We start from the raw sequence: 23,108 nt of genomic DNA, 5'->3' as shown, positions 1-23,108 counted from the left end.
GCCTTAATGTCTGAGCTGATCACAGACATGGTGCTCCCAGGTGACACCGCTCTCACATCTTGTGCCACTTCTCATTGGATGATTCCCAAAACAAGGAGAGTCCAAAGTCTGAAGTCTCAGAGAGTTTGTTTCCGGGGCCCAACCATCAAGAAGAGAGACAAACAACATGAGACGGATGCTCTCCGACACACTTGTTATCACCAGAGAGCAGCAGGGGAAGAAATACAGTCCCAATACCACGACAGATAATATATTTCCTGTTTAAATTCATTTGCAACATTTCTTTTTCTTTCATATTTTAAACATCCAGTGACACAAGAGGCAAAACAAAGCAAAATCAAAAACTGCATCTAGATATTTATCTACACATGGCTGCACCTGTGGGTACATGAATGAACCTGCACATTTAAAAAAAGAAAAAGTAAAGAAGCGCTTAATGTTGCTCATTCATGTGTAAACTGTTCCCTGAGGAAGAGGCTTTTGTTATTTTCCGACCCTGACAGAGAGGCAACAATCCAGGTAACGACACCTGTTGTTTTAAGGGAAATCAGAGCAAGTAAATGTTGATATACTGTGAAAAGAAAAGGTGAATGAAAACATCATTATCACCGTTGGAAAGTAACATTTAGGTACTTTATTTCAGACAGATATTGTACTTTTTACAACACCAACATGTTTGTATTCTGCACAGGGTTATTTCACAGATGACGATTCACAGCTGAGGTGCAGATTTCCGATCAAAAGTCTTTTCAGTGTAAACAGGAACTACTTTTACAGCTTTCTGTGGTATTTCCACTCATGTAACAGTAACACACATGACAACACACCCTCCCTGCGACTCATCCAGCCAATCTTCGAGGAAGATAAGAGAAGTTGGGTCTTCCAGCAAAAAAGACACACAGTGAGTTTTAAGGGAACGATGGGGCGCTGGAAGGTTTCAGTTGCGTAGCCCGGCCCACAGGGCGCGTTTTGGGGAAGAGGTAACTGTATACAGTATGTTGTCAAACTTGGCTCACACCACCATGTGACTGTCGGTAACAGACCTCAGCAGACTCGGCCCCTGATCCCGGAGCAGCTTTTAAAACAACTCAGCTTCTTCTCGTGCGTCCGCGTCTCTCTGGAAGCGCCGCGTAAAAGGACCCGTGCCAAGATGTTCTGGTTCAAGCAAGGACTCTGCTTTCTGCCCGTGTTCCTCGTCATCTGGTCCTCCAGCACGTTCATTGTTTCCTACATCATTGCGCTTTTCAGGCGAGATGTGGACGTTATCTTTCCATACATCAGGTGAGTTTCGTGTTAAAGCTTTCAGGGGGGGAGAGACACCTTTATTTTTTTTTGAACGGTCAGAAACTCGAGAATGCGCGTCGATGCGTTATTCCTCCAACTTTAGTTTCGTTTTCCTCCGCTTTCCTCTCAACTTGGCTGGTACCCAAACTCCAGCTGCACGTTCACATCTGTCGACCTCTCACTTTCCCCCCTTCAGAGTTTTTTTTATTTTAAGGGGACTGAAAGTCATGAGTGACCAGAGTTGAACCCTACACTTACAGTAGAGCCAAGATAAACAGGAAGTTGTGATTCAATGTTTCTGAAGCTGCACATCTCTTATTTTTTTCTCCCTTTCTTCCAGTGACACAGGTGCAACGCCCCCAGAGAGCTGCATTTTCGGCCTGATGACGTTCATTTCTGCATGTGCAGGTAGATTTCTACATCTGTGGTGACACATCTGCTGCTGATTAGGCAACTTTGGGCTTTTCCCAAGGGGGGGCGCAAGGGGCTCCAAATATGTCATTTCCCCTTTTTAAGAAAATGAAAGCAGAGTCTAACTGTGCAGGATGAAGGAGGATTTTTGAAATACTTTGGGGTAAAATGCACTGATTCAATCTGAGCCTTTTCCTCACAGGGATTGCCACCATTTATGCGAGGTACAAGTACGTGGAGAAGCTGAGCGAGCAGACAGCAGAGGTGGGCCAGTGGCTCAATGAAGCCGCTCTTGTGTTTGGGCAGCTGTCCTGTCTGGGCATGCTCGTCGTTGCAACCTTCCAGGTGAGGCTTCACGCTCGGTGACACTTTTAGAATTGGTTCATTACAATGTTTGATTGCAATCATTTTTTTTTTCCCTACTCGTTTATCACAGGAAACTACAGTGCCAGCAGTCCACGATGTAGGAGCTGTGACCTTCTTCGTCTCTGGGATCGTTTACACAATCCTCCAGTCTGTGATATCATACCGTGCCTATCCGTTCGGGTCCACCATGGGCGTGTGTCGAGCACGTTTGGGTATGGCAGTCCTCGCTACTGTGGCCTTCATCCCCAGTATCCTTTCACTCAAGTCCAGAGAGTCTGTTAACTCTGGGACCTCTGCTGTTCGCTCTGATGCATGAGATGGCATTTAAACAGAAACTCAGCTTTATGATTGCACCATTACTGTCTCCCTGATCTCACCATCAACATTTACATAAGTGCAGAACATCATTTTTTTTCCTGAACGGATCATTCAGCTGCTGTCTGTGCGGCCTTCGTGAGACAAAGCATACTGCACAGACACAAAGACGACCAGGTGAGCTGTTAAATACAGATAAATAATCAGCAACCATTTTAACAATCGATTAATCGTTGACGTTCCTTCATTCCAGCCTCTAAGTTGTGAGAATTCGGTGCACTTTTTTGTCTAATGACCGTGATTCCAATAATACTAGGTATTATTGTGGAAAAGCACAACTAACTTGAATGTTTTTTTTTTTTAAATGAAATTGTAACCCTATGAAATAAATACAGTATATCTGTACATACTGTATGTGTCAAGGGGGAAAGAAAGTGTGCTAGAAGTCAAAGATGACTCAACAGTTGAAATAGATTTGCTAAATCTAATAGATAAACAATGGTAATTGTTAGCTAAAAGCAGGCTAATGAATACAATTTAAAAAGATGGCTAAAGTAATGCTCAAACATCTGAAATAGTTAGCTATAAGGAACAGATGAACGGTTGACATAGTTAGCCTAAAGATAGCCTACGCATAAACAGTTGAACTAGTTAGCTAAAGTAATGAATAAAAAACTGATGTAGTTAGCTAATAAATGAACAGTTGAACTAGTTGGCTAAAGTGATAAATTAACAGTTGAAATAGTTAGCTAAAAGCTTGCCTGTGCATTAACAGCTGAAACATATGGCTGAAGTAATGCAAGGTAATAAACACTTGAAATATCCCAAAAATAAAAAATAAAACACATTGTTGCAAGAGTTAGCTAAAGTAGCTAGTTTGTTTAAGAAGGCTAGTTGCTGTTAGCTTAAAGCAGTGGCTGAATATTTTTTTTCAAAAGTCAGCTTAAAGAAAAGGATTGAATTAGCAAACAGTAGTTGAACTCATCTGACAGGGATTTAAAGGTATGTTAGGGTTAGAAAAGTTAGGAATGAAGGTCATATCTGAATATTTTGGTTTCTGGACTGTTGACCTCCTGTATGCAACTTTAGGCGGACTTTTTGACGACTGTCCTTCATTTATAGACCAGATTATAATCAAGACACATTATACTGATGGAATGATCTGTGTCCCTCTCTCAGGACTATCCCTTCCACTTAGCCAGTGCAGTGTGCGAGTGGATCGCCGCCTTCAGCTTCATCTGCTTCTTCCTCACGTACATTGACGACTTCAAAGTGAGTATCAAACCACTAAACGCAACTGTATTTTTAAAAAATTTTGTACCATAATAGGTTCTTATTTCTCTCCCTTTTTTTATTTCCTACAGCTCTTTACCTTACGAGTGAGTACAGAATACCAGCAGTAGTCGTGGTCAGTCTCCGGCTCGTCAGTGATTTTTGTATGAATATCAGTATTTTTAAAGATTAAGAATGTGCCGCATTTATTTTTGAACGACGAATGCTCTTACGTTTTGTTTTTCTAGTATTTTACACTGCAAGGCTTCGATAAGACTTTTGTATCACATGACTGAAATCATTAGTAGAACGTTCTAGGTACTTTTTTTGTAAAGTTATTTATAATAGGCTGTCTTTCAGGTGACGTGGTAGAATGCCGCCCGCAGCCTGTATATCATTACACTTTTTATACGACGTCGGTCATTTTATAAGTGTACTTATTGCTACTGGTGTTCAGTAAAACTTTGCACTTTGCTCTCGACTGTTGTTGCCACAGCGGCGTGACACATCCTGTCAGAGCTGAGACTACTAATAAGAGAAGTTCATCACACAGTCAGCACATGATCACTGTGCTTGTGGTTTAAGGGGGACTATCACATATTAAATCACAAGTTTGTCCGTGGGAACGTGGCGAATAGTCAGGACTGGTGTTCTGTGAGGAAACCTTCGGGTGATACTGTATATGTGGGTGCTCATTTAATGCTGAGAAGTGACACCAGATATTCAAATGCTGCCACTTCCTTAAACAAAGTGTTCATGTCACTTGTTGTTTTTGTTTTTTTTAATTGTGCCTTCTTCAAATAGCTCGACTGCTGTGAGAAGAAATTATGTAGACAAACTCGTTATGTGGTTCTACCGTGCAGCTATGGATGTGAATGTGCAAGCGTCTGCAGCCCGTAGACGTAGAAAGGGAATTACGCTAATCAGTTTATTAGTTTGTTTGTTACAAATTGAATTTCAGGCAGAGTTATCCTTTGCCTTAAAGCAGCGGTTCACAACTTTTTGGCTTGGGTCATCACAGGTTAGAGTGGACATGACAGAGTGACCTTTAAGGGACCCGAAGATGCAAAGGTTGTATCATTTTACAAGTGTAAGAATACTTACTGTAAAAGTAATAAAATGCTGTGTGAAAGTAAAAACGATCCCCCTCGGGGACGTTTCTACCAGCCACTTCTGTGCAAACTAAGCTAACTGAACCTAACGTCACGTTAATATAACTCAAAGACGATTAAACTTAAAGGTAGAATCAGTTGGAATTGACCGCGTTGTTCCTGAACGCACCAGAAGGATACCTGATGGCAGTAAAAGTAAAAAGTTGCCTGAGAATATACCCAAGTAAAGGACGGATAGCAGAAAATTCCAGTTCAGTACTGTAACTCTGAAAACACATTTTTTGTTTAACAGAAATATATTTGAATGTCTTTCTTATCTCTTAATACTTCTAAACCTTCAGATTTTTACTGATCATCAAGCGCAAGGTTTGTAAATCGCAAAAGTACACGTAACGTCACTTGGGACACTAGACAAACCAAAGGCACCAGGGTTGAGACTATGAAGCCGTCTGAGACAATAAAATAAAATCTCAACACACGGGGGGAAAAAAACCCTGAAATACCGAAAACTCTCAGGCTGCTTAAGATCATTTTAGTAACCTTTCAGCATATTCTTGTCAGTGCTGAGAGAGAAAGCATCGTACATTCTGAGAAAAGAGGTCAGTTTTTGTGTCATAATTGCAATTGTAAGATCACTATTACATTTGAGTATCAGTATACTTTTGAGACATTCCCTCTCAGATCTTGTCTATAATGGGTGATGAGTGGTAGACGGGACAAAGAAAAGGGCACTCCAAAGACAGTATCCTGTGCTGTAATGTGCAAGAGGACAGAAGGGAAGTCACATGAACACAAATTATTAACCTGTTTACTACAAATACTGTATTTACAAGGGAAAGTACTGTTTAAAGCAAATGACTTTGTATAGATATGGTTTTGCTCCTGACATCAATGTACTGTACAGATGAGATACAAACTCCAAAATAAAGACACTTTTTTTTATAAAGCAAACTGTTTGAGTGTTTATTTCAGACCCAAAACTTCATTCTTTAGTAAACAAAGTGCTGTCGGGACTTCTCCACACTCATCTTTCACAGTCATTATAGTGTGTTATCCATTCAATATCAATCTCATGACTACAATATTTCATTCATGCTAAAGCATTCTGACTTAGCTAGTTTCTAGTTTAGTCACAAGTCACACTGCTGTAATGATAAGGAGCCTAATGAAAACTAACATAATCTCACACACACAACAAAAAACCCTGTTGTTTACATTTTTCTGACAAGTGGCGTTCATCATCTGATTTTTCTCTCTTAGTGCAAGTTTGTTTACTCCTCATTCCAGCAGTAGCTCTTGTGCAATTTTCAGGAATTTAAAAAAAAATCAGAAAATTAAGGATTTATCGATGGAAAAATGTAAGCAAAAGCAGAGCCAGGCAGTATATCACAGTCGTTCATCAGCGACATGAAGTTTTCTGAAAACATGTTTTTTGACCCGAATAACTGATCCAAATAACCTTATATATGAACAATGAGATGAAATGAGTCTTAACACCTTCCAAATTTGCTGGGATTTTGTCTAAAAATCAAAAACAGAAAGCAGAAGAGGCATTTCACTGAATGTACTGTAGTTTTTGTTCCTCCAAGGATAACAAGTTAAGTTAAAACTGTGGAAAAGCAAGACTTCATAATATTCTGTAATAAGACTCCAACTAATAACATATTCAAACCACAGTTTTGGATGCTCCAGAATTAAGATAAAACAGGAAATATTAAAGGGGCAATGTGTAAGAAATGGCCACCCGTTAAAGGTTGCTCTAAAAAAAAATATATATAGGTGGCTGCAGTAATGCCAACTGCTGCTTACTGTAGCCTTTGCTCTAGACATTTTTGGCTACATAGATGTAGTAGAGACTGCAACCTCATGTCAATCACCTTCTGGGGCACAGACTGGTATTACGAGACAGGACAGGCCATGGCTAGCTGGTTAGCATGCTAGCTTCATTGGACATCTCTGCAACACAACTATAAATGTCTTTGACGTAATGTTAATATCATTGTTTCTTCACATTCTTACACATTGCACCTTTAAGCACCCTGTTAAAAAGCTCAACAATATCAAAACACTCCTGTTCATATTCCATGTTATTTTATCGAATGACATCTGACATTCGATGCTGAAAGACTGACGTGATATTTCTCTCCCTGGCCAAAACACGCAGAGTTGCAACGTATGTGCCAAACATTCAAAGTATCCAACATCTATTTGTATTTTACACAGACCCTGTAACAAAGGCATGACGTCTGACTGATCAGTGTATTTCTTAAAGGCATTAGCCTGACAACCAGCCAGTGAGATCAATCATTTCTACACAACATAATTATTCCATAACACGGAGAATCATTCGTCAAAAAATGCTAAATGTATCAAAATTGAGGAGGCGAAAGTAAAACTCTTTCAGCTCCTTTACACTGAAATGACAATCACTCTGGTGGAATTCTCCTTTCTCAGGCACTTACATTTGCATCTTCTCACTGGTGCCCCTTTACAGACGCACCACAGCCTACTTCTCTATCAGGCCTACAGAATAGCGATGGAGATGGACGGCCTTTACAGGAAGCTTTGCGATGATGGAGGTGGAGGACAGATATCAATCACTGAAAGAGGATTCGCTGTCAGAGCTGGTGGCAGCAACATCTTGATCCTCTGCGCTCATCGCCGCTCCATCGGGCACGGGGGCGTCCGGTTGGCTGTCATCAGCAGTGAGGGAAATGTTATCTGTCAAGTTCTTGAAAAGCTGCACAGACAATCCACATGAATGCAGACATATTTTTTTTTAATATTTATAAAAAACACTCACTCGAGCAAGTTGGGATCCAAACCCTCCAGGACCATTTTATTCCTTATCGCCATAACAGGAACTCCCTGTGACAGATAAAACATGTTCAGATACACTGATTTTTTTTTTTTAAATCCATAAGCAGGTGTTAGCGATGACTTACCACTTGCACCATTTTCAGGTATCGAGCATATCGCGGGTCTTTGGCCACCGTCATGACATTGTCTGCAGGCGCTTCTGCTTTTTGTGTCGTTGCAGGCTCTGGTGCCGTCTGAGCTGGCTGCAACATGACATGTACAAATATAATCAGACAGTGTGAAGAGGCAAGCAGTTAATAGCACATGATATCAAATGTGGTAGCTTATTTTGCATTTACTGTGGGTGGGGCTCCTTTTGTAAGTTACAGATGTGCAGAATTTGTATGATTTCAATGATTGGCTCTAGACATCTGCAAGTATTTTGGAGAATTTGCTTATAGGATTTCTTGAGGATTTGATATGAGTCTACAGGAAGCTGCTGGTTAGGTTAGCTTAGCTTAGCATAGAGGACAAACACAGCAATTCTGGCTCACCCCAAAGCTGACAAATCCATCTACAAGCACCTCTGAAGCTCACTAGTTAGTATGTAGTACGACCTTTGTTTTATCTGTGCATAAACAGAAGTGTTAAGTTGTGGTTTTAAGGGGCGTTACGTGCTGAGACCACTTCCCTCTGAGCATGCCCTTGAGACTCATCATCATTTTGCAGTTGCCAAGTTGACAACTAATTCAACAAAGACACTGTCACCTTTGGATAGAACTAGACTAGCTGTTTCCCCTTGTTACCATTTCCTGCCTTTTGCTTTATACTTAATGCACAGACAGAAGGGAGGCGTCAATCATCGTACGTTAGTCTCAGCATAAAAGTTAATACATGTATTTCCAATAATGTATCGAAACACATTCCTTTACTTTTTATGAGCACTACATTAGGTGCTGGACGGTGTGGCTGAAAATAATTAAAAATCTGTCAGTGTGCATGTCAATGTCTTTACCCCTGGAGGAGGCAAGGGCTCCGCTGGAGGACCGTCTGTTTGGTTCTGATGGGCACTTGCAGTTCCATTGGCCTGAGCAGGTTTCCGCTGACTGAGTCCATCAACTGTGACGTCTTCCAGCCCAGGAATGGAGGACAGCTGCTCAGAGCATTACAATATTTGATTCATAATCAGCCCACGACACATCATAAACTGCACAAAGAATGACTGAGGAGGCTAAAGATCTCACCTTGGCTTCCAAAATGCAAAGTGTTGTTTCAATCTGCTGTATGCGGAGGGATATGTTTGAAAGTTTCTGCGGGGAAAGAAATGTACAGAAGATTTACATATGAATTCAGGAAGTGTTTTTTTTTTAGTCGTTTGCATAAACTAACCAAGACAGATGATCCAAGATGAAAGTAAACAGTAAAAAAAGATGTACCGACCTCTTCACAAACCGTAGAAAAACGGTTGAGGAACCTCACTGTGTGCACAACAAACTGATTGAGATAGGCGACGACTCTTCTCTGTTGAATAGCAGGGACCTGAAGGAGGCAGAGGAACCAAAGGTATAACGTACAGAGCAAATGAAGTAATTCACACCATCCTAATAAAGCAACTAAGTCATTAGTTAATCACTACGAGTCAGTCATTAAAGGTCTAGGTGCAGAATAAAGATGTATACCACAGTGGAGCCCCCTTAGGATATTTACAATAAATTAGCGGGAATATAGTATACTGTACATTAATTAATTAAATAGCAATTTTAATACTTTCTTGAGTGGCTTCAGTGTATTTCTGAATGCTTCCAGTCCCACAAGTTTATTTTGCCAGTAGTTTCTCTGCACCGAAACCACAGGCTCATGCACAACACAACACTTTTTCCTACTTCTGGACAATTAAAGACTTTTTTAAGACACAAAATATGATTTAAACCTTTTCAGATGACTAATGCCCAGCTGAAGAGTTTGCAAACAGATGTGGACACATATTTTGGTACTTTGGCCAAGACTTCTTTTTTGTTAATGAATAATTTAATGAATTAAATGTACATTTTCAGATAAAGGTGTCAGTATTTATTTCTAGTAAACACAGGCCCAGTCATAAGTACAGCTACTAAAATTTGTAATTTAACCAAAACCATATGTGAAACTATAGCGAGAATTCGGGCAACATGATTGTGAACTGCTGTAACATTGATCAGGTGACAGCATCTGTCTGATAGGTCATGAAATTTTTTGTAACACCGGATCCGACAGTGTAGGACGTTGTGACAGCGTTTCTGCTGCTCAAGTGCAGCAAAACAGGCCGTTTATTCACTGTAACAGTGCTGTGTATCCGAAAGTTAACTATTTTTTATAAAAAATCAAGGACATTCAAAGGGGAACTGGACTATTATGCCCTTGGAAAAGAGTATTTGACAGTGATGTTTGCTAATGACAACGAAATTGTTGGCTGCTTTTATTACAGCCAAGCAGGTCTGGTACACTAATGTTAACAGTACTATCTCTAACTTGCTAAGAAGAATGAAAACTGTCTTGCACCACTGCTTTTTTTGTGCCCGTTTCCTCAAAAGATAGCTAGTTAGCTTCGGTTGTTACAAGCTAGCTTGATACCAACCTTGGTAAGATCAACTCCAGACCCGACAATCGGCAGTCCGTCTTCGTCCATCTTGGATTTTTAAACTTCCTGCAGCATATAGAGCAGTTTCAGTTCTAAACGTAATTGTTTTCACTGGGAAAAGACACGAAACGCTACATAGAAATATTTGCTGTGAAACGTTTCATGTGACTCTGGACTGTGTGATCGCGTCTCTACGTCACGGGGACACTTCCGGTAGAATCAGCCAATCGGAATTTTGATGTGAGCTTTTATTTTGAAGTATCCCTTCGGGTCTGTGGAAAACATCAACATCCGGTTGTCTGCTTTAGCTGCAGTTTGACGCATTTTGATGATGTTTTTATTACATTGTTATGAATGTAAACAACTTACGTGTTAATGAATGAATAATGTGATATCAAGAGAAGGGTTGAAAGAGTAAAAAAAAAAAAGCAAGAACAAAAAACAGCTGACCTAGGTGAAGTTACTGAAAAAATATAAATTGAAGAAGAAGCCAAATCCAATAAAAGGAGTTTTTTCGTATATGTCCGATTTAGTAATACAATTCAGCATTGGTTTAGAGTCACTACGCAGCATGACATGGAAGCTATTGTAAAGAAATGCTGAATTTTCATAATAAATATTCATATAAAAGAAATGAGGGAGCAGATTTAATTGAAAAAGAGGTGCGTTTGATTTGTCCCATTTAGAAATAAAATTCGGTATTAGTTTGAAGTCATTGGGTCACATGACATGGAAACTATTGAAAAGAAATTCTGAATTTTGATATACTTAAAGTATATATGTAAAGTAAGAAATTAATTCCCCGATTATTCCATCTCTGTTAACAGATCACGTGTAAACTGCTACTTAAAATACACGTGTAGTGTACGTTTAAACTTTAAGACACAGGGAGAGAAACTGAATCATGAAGTTAAAAGCAGGCACAGCTGAGTTTTAGACTTTTATTTTGAAAAGAGGAAGCGCAGGAGACGAGTTGAGGAAACGGGTGCTTGCGTGCTAACAGCGCATGTTAGCCAAAAAAACCAAACAACACTATTTTATATTTATTTCTCAACGCTACATGAGACATATCGCACTAATGGAGGCTGCCGATGCTACAGAGAAAATAATCGGTACGTATGTTAGCGATCGGCCCCCGCTGTTATTTAAAACGGGCCATGTTTATGTTGGTCAGACTGTTAGCGGGATCCGTCTATTTAAAGGAATTGTGTAAGTCTGAAGCTTTCAGACGGGTGCTGTTGCCTTAGAATGAAATGAGATGTAGTAAAATATCAAACAGTAATATGAAGTGACACGGTTTAATATTTAGAGATACAAAGCACAGCTGTGGATAGTCTGCCAGATTGCAAGTTTAACGTTACAACTTCCATCAAATTGGTTTGTCCAGCAATTATACTGGTTCACAGGCTTGCAGCAGGTTGTTTGGTGATATTCAGTAAACACAGGAAATTAATTATGGCTTCATCAGTAATTTTGCCATCATTAAAAATGATTGCTTCTATTATACTTCCTTTTGTGAACAAGCAATTTTGCCAGGTAAATGAGTGTTGTTGAGTTTGTTGCACTTGCAGCTCTTTGATGCCCTCAACAGACCCATCTCTCACATGACACTTGTGTGTTTCAGACCCAAGCCTGCCTCTTTCATCACTTCGCCTCCTGGTGCCCCCGCTGCAGCTTCTGTCTGCTGCTATGTGGCAGCTGGCGAAGCAGAAAGATGTGATGAATTACGAGAGGCTGCAGGAGTTTGTGTTCATGGTGACAGAGGCGGTCCCCGGACTGATCAACCACAGACAGAGGGCCCAGCTCATTCTGGGTCTAAAAGCGCGGGTGAGAAGAAGTTGTGTGTGGTATTAATCATATTTATATTTATGCTGGCTTTAATTTTTTGTTGACATTTCAGTTGATTCTGGAGCTTTGCAAAGGCTCGGTTCGTGGTTTTGTGGATTCTCAAGCGATCCAGAGCCTCCTGGATAGATTTCCAGTAAACTCTGCAAACACAGATGTAAGTAAAATGATGGAATACCCTTTAAAAACAAAACAAATGGCGACCAATGCTGATAATCCTTCACTGACATCTGATTCTATCTGTGGCAGTACAGGGATGCAGAGGTGAAAACAACAGAGTCCACTTTCATCGCTCTCGTTCAAAGCCTGCTGAAAGATCCAGTTGAGAGAGCGTATTTCTTCCAGGTGAAACAGATACGAATCATTTTACCAGTTTGAGAATACGCCTAATAAATCCTCCAGTAAATAGAAATGAAATGATCTCTTACAGGAAGTGTTCCCGGTGGAATACGGCCAACAATATGATGCCGCTCTGCATGTGTTGCTGTGGGAGCTGCTGTCAAAACTGGAAAAGCTGCTTCCCGTACCAGACTTAAAGCAGGTATTCAGTCTGATCATCCAGGTGTCTCCTGGTTTTTTTTGTGTTTTTTTTTAACTCGCAAAATTGTGTGGCCTTATAACAGCTGCCCTGTGATTACAGACTTCAGCATGGCTGGGCTCGGCTCCTTCTGTGTTGGAGGAATGTGTTCAGTCCTCACCTGAAGATCTGAGCTTAATCGTCAAACACTACAAAAGTTTAGGACAGCTGAAAATGCCCTGTGAGTAGAGCTGAGGCGTCTTTATCTTTATAGGAAAAAAAAATAAAAGTAATCTTTATTAGCAGCACTACAGGTAATTCCCACAAGTGCCTTAATGTTGTACATTTTCCAATCGGTGACTCTTTGTTCTCTCATCTGTAGATGGCCCCTCATCCACCATTGGTAGCTGTATCATGTCAGCTCTATCCATTCCCCCCTCTCAAAAGACAAACATCTCTGTCGGACTGGAATCAATCCACAACTACGCTAATGTGGTAAACCCCGTCACTTTTGTTGGAGCGGACCAGTACAGCATCGTGGCCGTCTACACTGAAATGGAAGTCGAGGCGTCTGAGGTGGAGGAAGAGGTGATCGAGTCAGCTGAGGTGCAAGTTCAAACCGATTTCTACGAAGAGGAGATTGTGACCGCCAGCGCCGATAACGTCGGTGGCGAGGAGGCCACCAGCTTGAGGACAGAAGAGACAAGTGAGACTGTGGATGTTGCCAAGGCTCTGGAGACTCTGACAAAAACGTTTGCACTAAGAAAGGAGAGCCTTGGTCATGATGTGCTGACAGGAAAGAGCAATGATTCATCCCTCAATGATGAGCTCGGGTCTGGAAATGCACCAGACGGAGAAAGAACACATGAAGAACATGACACAAGTAACCAAACTGACGAGAAAAGAGAGAACACTGTTGCAGAGGCGGAGGAGGATTTCCAGCCTGCAGAGGACGGTGCGACTTCTGGTGCAGACTTGAAGGATGACCGTGAACCATTTTCTGTCGCTGAAGAATTGGCAGAAGTCTCCGGTGACGATCCAGTTTCTGAAACACAACAGTCTCCCTGTTCAGCTAACGTGCGGCGATCCTCTCGTCTACAAACGAAGACCCCACCCAGCTGGCAGGAGGCGTTCAAGATCAAAAGGTCAGCGGGAGAAATTAGTGAAGACCCGAAAACTTACAAAAGCAGTCACAGGCTGACATATCGGGGGAAGTTTGATGTTACGTTGGATAGTTACAGAAGTTGTCTCACAGCCTCTCAACAGAGGGAAGATTGAGCAAGATTCTTTGTTGTTTAAGTCTTGGAAGGTAGCATTAAATATTGAGCTTAAGCTAGCTTAGCTTAGTTGAGCATAAAGACGGAAAACAGGAGGACATGGCTAGCCAAACTGTGAAAACATCTCCTGGCCACTAACTGTGATTTTATACACATTTTTAGCATGCATTAAAAAAAATGATAATTTGGGAGCTTTGCAGGTTCTAGTAGGCAGATTTTGTTATCATTGCACACAAGTACCACACAAGTACTACACAAGTCTTAAGGGAATTAATTTCCTGGTATTTCTTGTGCCTCTTTAAATACCATTTCCCAAACACGATTATCTTTAAAAAATGTTTTAAAAATTGTGAAGATTCAATAACAAAATGTTCTGTCTCCAGGAGCAGGTCTGATGTATCAGCTGCCCCCTCTGTTATAGCCATCAAAGGAAATGACAAAGGTAATATTTTAACATGAAAAAGAGAAAAACCATGAACCTTTTGAAATAAATCCTTATATTTTACTCAAACCTAGGTCATCTTTTTATTTGCAGGTGATTCAGATGAGATGACATCGATCATCTTCACCTGCTCACAGTGTCCCTTCCACCACTCAGATGAAAACAGCCCTCCTCACTTCCACATGCAGCGCGTCCCGACTGAAGTGTACAGAACCCTCTCTGCAGCCAAACTCACACCGTCTCCCTCGAGCACGGATGAAATTTTCACATCCATTAAGCTTTTCTCCAAAGGACACACAGAGCAGAGCAAAGAAGAACAGCCGGACGCTCAAAGCAAAGTACATGCGTCTCAGTCACAAAGCAGACAGAAGGCCCTCACGTGCGACACGTGCGGTAAGACGTTCACCCGGACGTCGGACGTCAGGAGACACCAGCTCACTCACACCGGAGAGAGACCGTTTCACTGCTCGCAGTGTGACCGAACCTTCCAGCACTCGTGGGATCTGGCCAAACACGAGAGTAAAAATCATAACGTGGCCATAACTTTCTCCTGCCAGCTGTGTGGGAGCTCCTTCGCTAACCTGCGGGCGCTGACCGTCCACCATAAGAGCTCTCACTCGGCGGAGAGCCAGCTTCCTCAGATCTGCTCCATCTGCAGCCAGAGCTTCCCCACCTCCTCTGAGCTGCTCGAGCACAGGAAGTCTCACATCACCGGTAAGCGCTACATCTGCAGCCAGTGCGGCGAGGGCTTTGACTCCTTGCTCGCCCGCTCCAAGCATCGGCAGGTGCATCAGGTGAAGCATCAGTTCAAGTGTCCGCATTGTGAGAAGACGTACACTCGGAGATCTGACGTGAAGAGGCATCAGTCCACCCACACCGGGGAGAAACCCTACCAGTGCGACCAGTGCAACAGGCGCTTCTCGCTCCGCTTTATGTTCATGAAACACCTGCGTGTTCACACAGGTGAGCGGCCTTTCCAGTGTTCCCACTGCCCCAAGAGGTTCACGCTGGTGTCAGTGCTGGCCAGACACGAGAGGATGCACACCGGGGAGAAACCTTTCCTCTGCTCTCAGTGTGGGAAGGCCTTCTTGTCACAGGGAGAGCTTCTAAAGCATCACGGGTCGCATGTGGACGACAGGCCCTACTCCTGCCCTCAGTGTGACAAACGTTTCAAGACCAAGAAAACCCAGCAGGAGCACATCACCTCCCACGCCGGCGCCCGCCCGTACCCCTGCACCTACTGCGGGAAGCGCTTCACCAAACCTTACGCATTGACGAGACACAATCTCATCCACACGGGAGAGAGGCCGTTCCCCTGCGGACACTGTGAGAAGACGTTCCTCACCCTCAGCGAGGCGCAGCTGCACCAGCGTATCCACACGGGCGAGAGGCCGTATCCCTGCAACGTCTGCGAGCTCAAGTTCAAGAGCTCGTCAGAGCTGGCGCGACACAAACGCAGCCACTCAGGGTTGAAGCCGCTGAAGCCAAACTGCGAGCAGTGCGGCAAGACATTCACATCCAAGGCCAAGCTGAAGAAACACACAGAGACACACGGCGAGGAGGAGGAAGTGGCACAGTCTGTGGACTCGATACAGCCCGAGGATTCAAATAATTGAACACATCACAGAGACAATCTCAGCGGTTGAATTTGGGAAAAAGAATGTAAATGTTTCAGGACGCTTGAGTTTAGAAATGTCGCTTCTCTAGCTCATATTAGGAGAGAAAATATTTAATGCAGATCATGAAAGATGCAGATCAGTGTACTGGCTTTATCATCAACTGTGGACAAGTGTTTGGTGCCGTTACATCCTTCGATCTTTGAGTTGTTAAACACAAATAATTTGACATGTTTGTATTGTGTACATGCAACTTTACTCTCTTGTTTCCACTTAGCTTTAAAGTTTGCAACATGGAAATTATGTTTAAATCATCGAAAATAGTTTGTTTTAGCTCACAGGTGAACAAAATTGTTAATTAAATACATTTTTCACTCCGCAGACTGTCGGTTTCTTGCTGTGCATCAGTCAGGTGTGGTGTTGCCAAAAATATCTATACATATATTACTCATACATATTATTCACAATGTTTTGATAGCAATCTAACATTTTCCTCCCTTAATTTGATGTCAGTTTATTCCCATAGTATCGAGTATTGATAGACAGATTTATTTCTAAATGAGTAGATAAGAACAAAACCCAATGTTAGAAAATGTAAAGTGGCCAAGAATTGACTAGGAGCATATTCAACAGTTTCTGTACCATTATGCTACCCATTGATTGTCTCATCTAATCTAGCAGGGTTTTTTTTTTGTTGTTTTTTTTCGGACAGTTTAAAATACATTTGGAAAACACCCAATGCTAAAAATAGGCAACCAGTCTCACTGAAAACCCTCCCTGTGACAACACTTTGTTGCTCCCCTGTTTAATGATGCTGCCAGTTTTATGCCGGTGATTCCTGCCTGGCATCTGCTTCCCTCCCATCAACCCTCCGCCCAATCAGAGTTAATTAAATCCTGCGAGTTAATTAGACGCATTTAAATGGCCCTATTTTTATAAGGATGAGTATAAAAGTAACATGACGACAGCCAGGGGAATACCCAGAGAGATGGGCTGGAAAGGAGGAAGAGTATTTTTATTCTGGATTTATAAAAACAGATGTTAATAGTTTTTTAAAGTCTGACAGCAACTTGCTCTCTGGTATAGGAAAAACAGTTGGCAGGGTGAAAAAGAGGGATTTTACCACAGACAGGTGGAGGTCTGTCGAGGAAATGAGGTTCTGTTTATGGTGTTTATAATTAATCTTTGCTCTATAACCATCAGCTCATTGAGTTTTATGTGCACCCTGGACGGAAACGTAGCAAATACATCACCTGACACACGCAGGATGAGATTTCAAAGGCACCTTTAATGCAGCTCATTGAAAAAACAGCCATGAGGAGTTGTGGGGAAACCGCTCCTTCATTTTTGTGGCTGCAGAAACAAACAATAAAAACAAGGGAACACCTCACAGCAGGGTTTGCAAACCTTTTTCAGCTTGTGACCCTTAAGACAAAGCTGTATCTACATGCAAGCCGCTTCATACGGGTCACATTTGATAATGTGTTGTGAGTAGTTTGATCTTTAATTATTACGTAGGATTAATTTTTCCAAACTAGCAGCCTGCAGCCATGCTACTGCTACTTTACGGTGTACTTGGGCTAAATGCTAACATCGGCGTGCTATCATGCTAATGTGAATCTTATATGTATCAACCATGACAGGCATCGTAGTTTAGCAAGTTAGCATGCTAACATTTGCGAATCACCACCAAAGTAGATGCGAATGTCATTTGTTTCCCTGCAACTGAGACATAAACCAAAGTACTGAACAAATTACATTTTATAATTTATATTGTTTATTAGCTAATGTTAATCAAATTTTAGAAATAGTTAATAAATATTATAGTTCATCTATGAAATAATTGGACGAACATCACAGAGTTGTAACTGATGTTTACAAAAAATTAAGTTTAATGAATGTAAAATGAATCATTAATTAATGATGCTATTATGAATTGTTACTTAATTAAACAACAGAGTTTTAACATTAGCAGAGGATTTTCCCCACTACTTTTATTCCACAGATGGACGATGGTAAAACTCAAGGGGATGTCTCCTCCACACCGAGAGAGGGAGTGCATGTGTGGATTTCAGGTCCTTCCCACTGCAAACACCTCTCTTCTTGACCAGTGCGGGGAACAGCCGTGAGTGAAGCAGATGTCGGGATGTGGCTATCAGCGGAGGAATTTGAAGAGCTGGTGACCATGCAGGTGGAAAGAAAGCCCGAAATAAACAAATAAATAGGGTGGAAACAAGGGGGCTGCGGATGCAGATAACGGCGCGACGAGACACCCATCGGTGTGATTTACAGTCCAGTTTGGCGTTGGTGGTGTTGGCGGCAGATTAATAACCAGTCATAAAGAAGTGGGGGATCGTGTGTTGCAGGAGAGTAAAGGCGCTGATAAAGGAAGGAAGAGAGAGGAGGAGTGTGTGAAAAAGAGAGAGAGGGGAGTAGATAAAGCCGGAGCTGGGATCATGAGCTTTGCATTGCCGTACGGCTCGCTGTCAGCTCGACCAAGTCCGAGCAGGCGATCTTTGGACTGGGAACGCGAGCAGCTGGCTGTGCGAAGGTTCTCCTCTCCGCGGGGTCTCGACCTGCTCAGTCCACCTCCTCTTCCTCGTCGACCCTCTGCGATCCCCGGGTACCTGCTGTCGCCCTACCAAGAGCAGGAGGAGCAGCTCCACCAACAGCAGCAGCGACTATCCTTGTCTGTGTGCTCAGAGGCCTCCCTGGCGCCCCCAGCCCCTCCACCTGTGGGCGCCGCCCCACCCTGCTGCCGCCCAGTGGGAGTCATGCATCTCCTGCGTCTGGGTCTCCTGGCCTTCAGCTGCCTCTTCTGGGCGGCCGGCTTGGCCATCTTCACCCTGGGTGTGTGGGCACAGATTTCCCTGGCAGACTTCATGCTGCTGTCTGCCAATCGCTACCCCAACGCCCCACTTATCCTTCTTGCCACGGGAGCCACCATCACCGCCTGGGGCTTCCTGGGTTGTCTCGGTGTGGCTGCAAACCTTCCCTGCGTGCTCAGGGCTTACGGGTTCTTTCAACTTGCCGCGCTCATCGCTGGTTTAGCCGCTGGTCTCTCAGGTCTCTTCTATCGGGAAGACATTGCCGGAGGTTTTCGCAGTGGCTTACAGCGAGCAGTGGCCGGCTACACAGAGGATGAAGGCCGTGCCGATGCATTAGACAGCCTGCAAAGGGCCCTGGAGTGTTGCGGAGCCGAGGGCTGGCGTGACTGGCTCACTTCAGACTGGGCTATCCAGCATATGACCTTCCTGCCCAACGACAACGGCACCTCGGTGTCGCTACCGGACAGCTGCTGCGTGAGGCGCAAAGGCTGCAAGAATCGACCCCTCTTGTCAGATGATATTGAAGGAGTTGTGGCTGCAGGGATCCATCCACACGGCTGCTTCCGCAAAGTCTTCAGTTTGGTCAACGACAACGTCTTCCACATTGCCGCAACTGTGTTAGGACTGGCCTTCACCCAGATTGGAGGCATTGCCCTGGCTTGTCTGCTGGCTAACAAAATGGCACCGAGACAACATCGGCGCGTGGTGGCACATTAACAGTCCATTTTTTGCAGAGATTTACCAATTTGTGTATAGTTTGGATCGGGAATGAACTGTCCCCTCAAAGAATAACAGAGATGCGACATAAGTTATTTCAGACATCCAGTCTTTCCAGAGTAAATGTAATGTTAATTTTCTGTAAAGATAATTCCAATTGACAGGTATTTAAGGTCTGGTTCCCTGAGCATTTCAGGAAGAACCATCAAATTGTGGACTTTTCAATTTCTTGCACTCATCGCTAATGGCATGCTCAAGCTAACATTTTGTAGCAACCTGATTCAGGAGATTTAATCAGCTTATGTCTGTGTCGCTTAAAAACCAAGAAGTCTTCTCAGTACTTCAGAAAGTAGCCAAGAAAACTCCTCACCCTTTGCAACTCTCTCGCACTTGTCCTTAATCCAGTTTGAGTGCGTGGAATGGGTGGAGTGAGAAATGTCTCTGTAAATTAATCATCTATCCATGCATGCACTAGTAAATCTGGCATCTGGCAAATTCTGGTGGAACCAGACTGGGCAGCAGATAAAAACAGATGGCAGTACGAGGAGACTTCAGACGTAATTTTGGAAATTGATCTGGGTTCATAAATGTTTGGCATGGATTAATAGGCTTCATTTTAGAGAACGTATATTTAAAAAAACATCTTGTAGTGTCAAACTATTCTCAGTTTGGTTGCCTCCTCTCACCTCTGTCTGAATGCACAGGAATGTTCACCAGCAGATTTCCACTTCATGATTTAGTCTGTGTTCAACAGATGTTTCGTATCTACATCATTTACTTTTCCAATCACAAAGACTACACTGTGCAAGAATGGTGCTTTTGAAAAGAGCTTAATAATCTGTTGCTGTCTGTGGTATTTCGTGCTGTTTGTAGCCAACATCTGACCGGCTGCAGTTACTTCCAAGGTGTTGAGGTGCTTTGGTAAGATGACTGCTCTGAAAATAGTTTCAACCAGATGTCTTCGTGTTGCAAGAGTTTGTATCTATAATCTGAAGCACAAAATTGTTTTAAATGACTGAATATTGTAAATAACACATTTAAAACATTACTTCTTAAATTCACACATGACAATTGCCATGTAGCCTTCAATCTACTAGCATGAAATAATGAGAAGAAATCTTGATTGTATGTGATTTCCTCTTATTTACCATCACACTCAACACTTTGAAATATCTTTATTTGCTTTCTTGTCCAGAGTTAGCAAAGATAACTTTCATGTCTTTACTGTAGCCTAAATTTAAGCTAATGCCAACAACTGGTAAGTTTAGCCTAGCATGATGACTGTGAAGAGAGGGAACTAGCTAGTCTGGTTTCATCTTTTGTTTAATTGCACAAAAACATCCATCCATCCATCATCTGTACACATTATATGTACGCCGCTTAATCCTCTGCAGGGTCGCGGGGTGCACAAAAACAAATAACTAAAAAAGATATGATGTATTAGTGAGCCTAGGAGATGCTGGGTGCATGGTGTTGCTATTAAACACAGCTACGCTAGCTGTGTCCCCTGTTTGCAGTCTTTTCGCTATGCTAAGCTAACTGTTGAATAGCTGTAGCTTCATATGTTGGCTGGCTAGGGTTGCCAATTCACAATTTACTTAATTAAATAGATTCAGATTTAGATTAATTAACTAACACCATGTTTAAGTCTGTACGCTAACTATTGAGCTATGTCAGCTGTTACTTAGCTTAGCTTAGCGTAGCATAAAGACTGAGTGCAGGGGTAAAGCACTAGCCTGGTTAGCCAGTTGATAGACTCATTTTTTAATTTTGGATTAGCAACAAAATCTGAATCTCTCTCCAGGTAGTTGTTGTTCAAGTTGACAACTCTCATTGAACATACAAGCATGAGAGTGGTATCAATCTTCTCATCTAACTCTCAGCAAGAAAGCTAATGTGTAATTTTTTCCCAGAATACCTGACTATTCTTCTGACGTGAGAGTTTTCTTTCCTCGTATGGACTTTCTCTGACACATGTTTACGATGATAATGTGCACTGAGATGACACAAATCCATTCGTCCCCCTTTTCAGCCTCACCGTCACTCATCTCACCTTTTTATTGCTCTTGTAGTTATATTGTATGATATAAATCACACATTCATTAGCATAATGTGTATTATAATCACCAACAGGGCGAACAAGCATGACTGAAACCGTAAACTATATGTGTCAACGATAAACAAAAAAAAATCTTTGCCTCATTACAGGATGTAATATTGATTAGATACTGGGAAATTGGGAATGTCAAGGTCTGCTGCCCTTGAATATATTAAATATATAAATGGCAACAGCAACCTTGTTGTGTATTGTCGATGCAGTCTACATACTGTGCGTCACTGGTAAAGGCACATCTGTAATGTCCAATAAACATCTTTTTGAGGTTAACATGGGAGTTTTTCATCTCTGAGAGCAAAATAAGCAAAGAATATATCCCTCGTCTAGACAGGTGACAGGTTCTAAGCTCTTGTCTGGATTTTTAAGACCTTTAAAAACAACTTCAGGTTTGTATTTAATGAGAACGGCCTTGCTGGACGTGTGCCACAGTGATAAATTCCCAGCGTGGGGGGGTCGATCCTCACCAGGTCCTCTGGTCGAGTAATTCTGAATTATGGCTAACTGAACGACATCTCATTTCCACCACCTGAGACAATGGTGATTAGATCTGACCTTGGTGAGGAGACAGCCGAGAGAGAGAGAGAGAGAGAGAGAGAGAGAGAGACGCTGCCGGGTGTGCAACGCAACATCCTCTGCTCGAATATGAAGTCGATTGTCATAATTTCATCCCAGGGTGGCTGAAATCTACATCCATCCACATTTAGGGATGGACAGGCTTTGCACTGTGGCCTCTCTACACAATGACTACCATGCGTGACCTAATTATGGTATTGATTAGCCTACATGCGGATGCTTTCTGTCTGATTACACTGTCCTTGTTTAACCTATTTTGCCTGAGGTTGTTGCATCCCCGCCAGCTGTCTCATTACACACACACACAAAAAAAAGATGAGCTCTGAGAGACGCCCGAGCAACACCTTAAGTCAGGGAACCCACACAAGGGGAATTTTGCTCGTGAAATCACTAAAAACTATTTTGGGTCGGGAGCTTTAATGTGCACTATTTATGACTTCTGGTGTGCCAAAACAAATGCTCAGCAGAAGGGACACAAAAATGGAGGCAGAGAGGTGCAAATTATAGTGACTATCAGCTCTCCAGAGCCTGAAAACACTATTTAAAGAGGAGCAGTGAGAAGAACATATAATCACTTTATTTTGGATGTAAGCATCATAATCTTAATTAAAGTAAGGGGTTTTACGTGTGTAGTACACCGCATCTTTTGGGTTGCAAACTTGAAAACACACTTGATGTATGATGATCAACAAATTTGTTGTCAAATTTGTATTTCGATTAGTTGGAAATCCTCAAACATATCTTAAAAATATAACTTGTAAATAAATAAATAATATAAATGTAATGTTCCTCACATAAGCTACAGAGATGTTTAAAGGTGCAGTATGTAGGAAGTGGCCACCAAAACTAATCATCCCTGGAGTAATCGCTAACTGCTGCTAACTTACGCTGCATTTAGTTGCTCCGTTAGCCGTGCAGCTAGCAGTCTGGTCTAGGAGCGTTGGCACGACAGCACGAGGCTAGGCTAGCTAGTTAGCATGCAAATACGCAGAGGTCATGAT

General features: G+C 42.3%; 4 protein-coding genes across 4 annotated transcripts; 3 read left to right on the top strand and 1 right to left on the bottom strand.

Moving 5' to 3' along the window:
• Positions 1–681: 681 nt before the first annotated feature.
• dram1 (DNA-damage regulated autophagy modulator 1) lies at positions 682–6,076 on the top strand. Its single transcript, XM_037122082.1, has 7 exons — positions 682–1,281; positions 1,625–1,692; positions 1,898–2,040; positions 2,132–2,309; positions 2,495–2,553; positions 3,556–3,648; positions 3,741–6,076. The coding sequence occupies exons 1-7, from the start codon at positions 1,151–1,153 to the stop codon at positions 3,777–3,779; spliced, it is 711 nt and encodes a 236-aa protein (XP_036977977.1). The 5' UTR covers positions 682–1,150; the 3' UTR covers positions 3,780–6,076.
• Positions 5,694–10,383, bottom strand: washc3 (WASH complex subunit 3). The gene is made up of 7 exons (XM_037122083.1): positions 10,174–10,383; positions 9,000–9,098; positions 8,804–8,869; positions 8,575–8,712; positions 7,706–7,822; positions 7,564–7,628; positions 5,694–7,453 (listed from the first exon to the last, which is right to left on the bottom strand). Exons 1-7 carry the CDS (start codon positions 10,222–10,224, stop codon positions 7,354–7,356), a joined length of 636 nt encoding a protein of 211 aa, XP_036977978.1. The 5' UTR covers positions 10,225–10,383; the 3' UTR covers positions 5,694–7,353.
• A 734-nt stretch (positions 10,384–11,117) lies between these two features.
• Positions 11,118–16,254, top strand: LOC119032816 (zinc finger protein 132-like). Its single transcript, XM_037122390.1, has 9 exons — positions 11,118–11,288; positions 11,801–12,003; positions 12,077–12,178; positions 12,271–12,366; positions 12,452–12,562; positions 12,662–12,779; positions 12,921–13,683; positions 14,199–14,257; positions 14,351–16,254. Exons 1-9 carry the CDS (start codon positions 11,183–11,185, stop codon positions 15,871–15,873), a joined length of 3,081 nt encoding a protein of 1,026 aa, XP_036978285.1. The 5' UTR covers positions 11,118–11,182; the 3' UTR covers positions 15,874–16,254.
• A 988-nt stretch (positions 16,255–17,242) lies between these two features.
• LOC119032615 (tetraspanin-7-like) lies at positions 17,243–21,804 on the top strand. The gene is made up of 2 exons (XM_037122027.1): positions 17,243–17,360; positions 17,879–21,804. Exon 2 carries the CDS (start codon positions 18,330–18,332, stop codon positions 19,416–19,418), a length of 1,089 nt encoding a protein of 362 aa, XP_036977922.1. The 5' UTR covers positions 17,243–17,360; positions 17,879–18,329; the 3' UTR covers positions 19,419–21,804.
• The last annotated feature ends 1,304 nt before the right edge of the window (positions 21,805–23,108 follow it).

This window comes from Acanthopagrus latus, chromosome 14, assembly GCF_904848185.1.
Source record: "Acanthopagrus latus isolate v.2019 chromosome 14, fAcaLat1.1, whole genome shotgun sequence".
NCBI classification, from domain to species: Eukaryota; Metazoa; Chordata; class Actinopteri; order Spariformes; family Sparidae; genus Acanthopagrus; species Acanthopagrus latus.
Note: the sequence above shows the minus strand (reverse complement) of the source record. Positions and strands in the feature narration are given on the sequence as shown.

What these genes read in the sequence shown, in the direction of transcription:
- dram1 (XM_037122082.1), top strand. Translation starts at nt 1,151, where the DNA reads ATGTTCTGGTTCAAGCAAGGACTCTGCTTTCTGCCCGTGTTCCTCGTC. An exon ending in GTTATCTTTCCATACATCAG is followed by an intron (nt 1,282 to 1,624) that starts GTGAGTTTCGTG and finishes CCTTTCTTCCAG; the next exon opens with TGACACAGGTGCAACGCCCC. An exon ending in ACAGACACAAAGACGACCAG is followed by an intron (nt 2,554 to 3,555) that starts GTGAGCTGTTAA and finishes TCCCTCTCTCAG; the next exon opens with GACTATCCCTTCCACTTAGC.
- washc3 (XM_037122083.1), bottom strand. Translation starts at nt 10,224, where the DNA reads ATGGACGAAGACGGACTGCCGATTGTCGGGTCTGGAGTTGATCTTACC. An exon ending in TTTCTACGGTTTGTGAAGAG is followed by an intron (nt 8,870 to 8,999) that starts GTCGGTACATCT and finishes CTTTCCCCGCAG; the next exon opens with AAACTTTCAAACATATCCCT. An exon ending in ACCTGAAAATGGTGCAAGTG is followed by an intron (nt 7,629 to 7,705) that starts GTAAGTCATCGC and finishes TATCTGTCACAG; the next exon opens with GGAGTTCCTGTTATGGCGAT.
- LOC119032615 (XM_037122027.1), top strand. Translation starts at nt 18,330, where the DNA reads ATGAGCTTTGCATTGCCGTACGGCTCGCTGTCAGCTCGACCAAGTCCG.
- LOC119032816 (XM_037122390.1), top strand. Translation starts at nt 11,183, where the DNA reads ATGTTAGCCAAAAAAACCAAACAACACTATTTTATATTTATTTCTCAA. An exon ending in TAAACTCTGCAAACACAGAT is followed by an intron (nt 12,179 to 12,270) that starts GTAAGTAAAATG and finishes TATCTGTGGCAG; the next exon opens with TACAGGGATGCAGAGGTGAA. An exon ending in CCGTACCAGACTTAAAGCAG is followed by an intron (nt 12,563 to 12,661) that starts GTATTCAGTCTG and finishes CTGTGATTACAG; the next exon opens with ACTTCAGCATGGCTGGGCTC.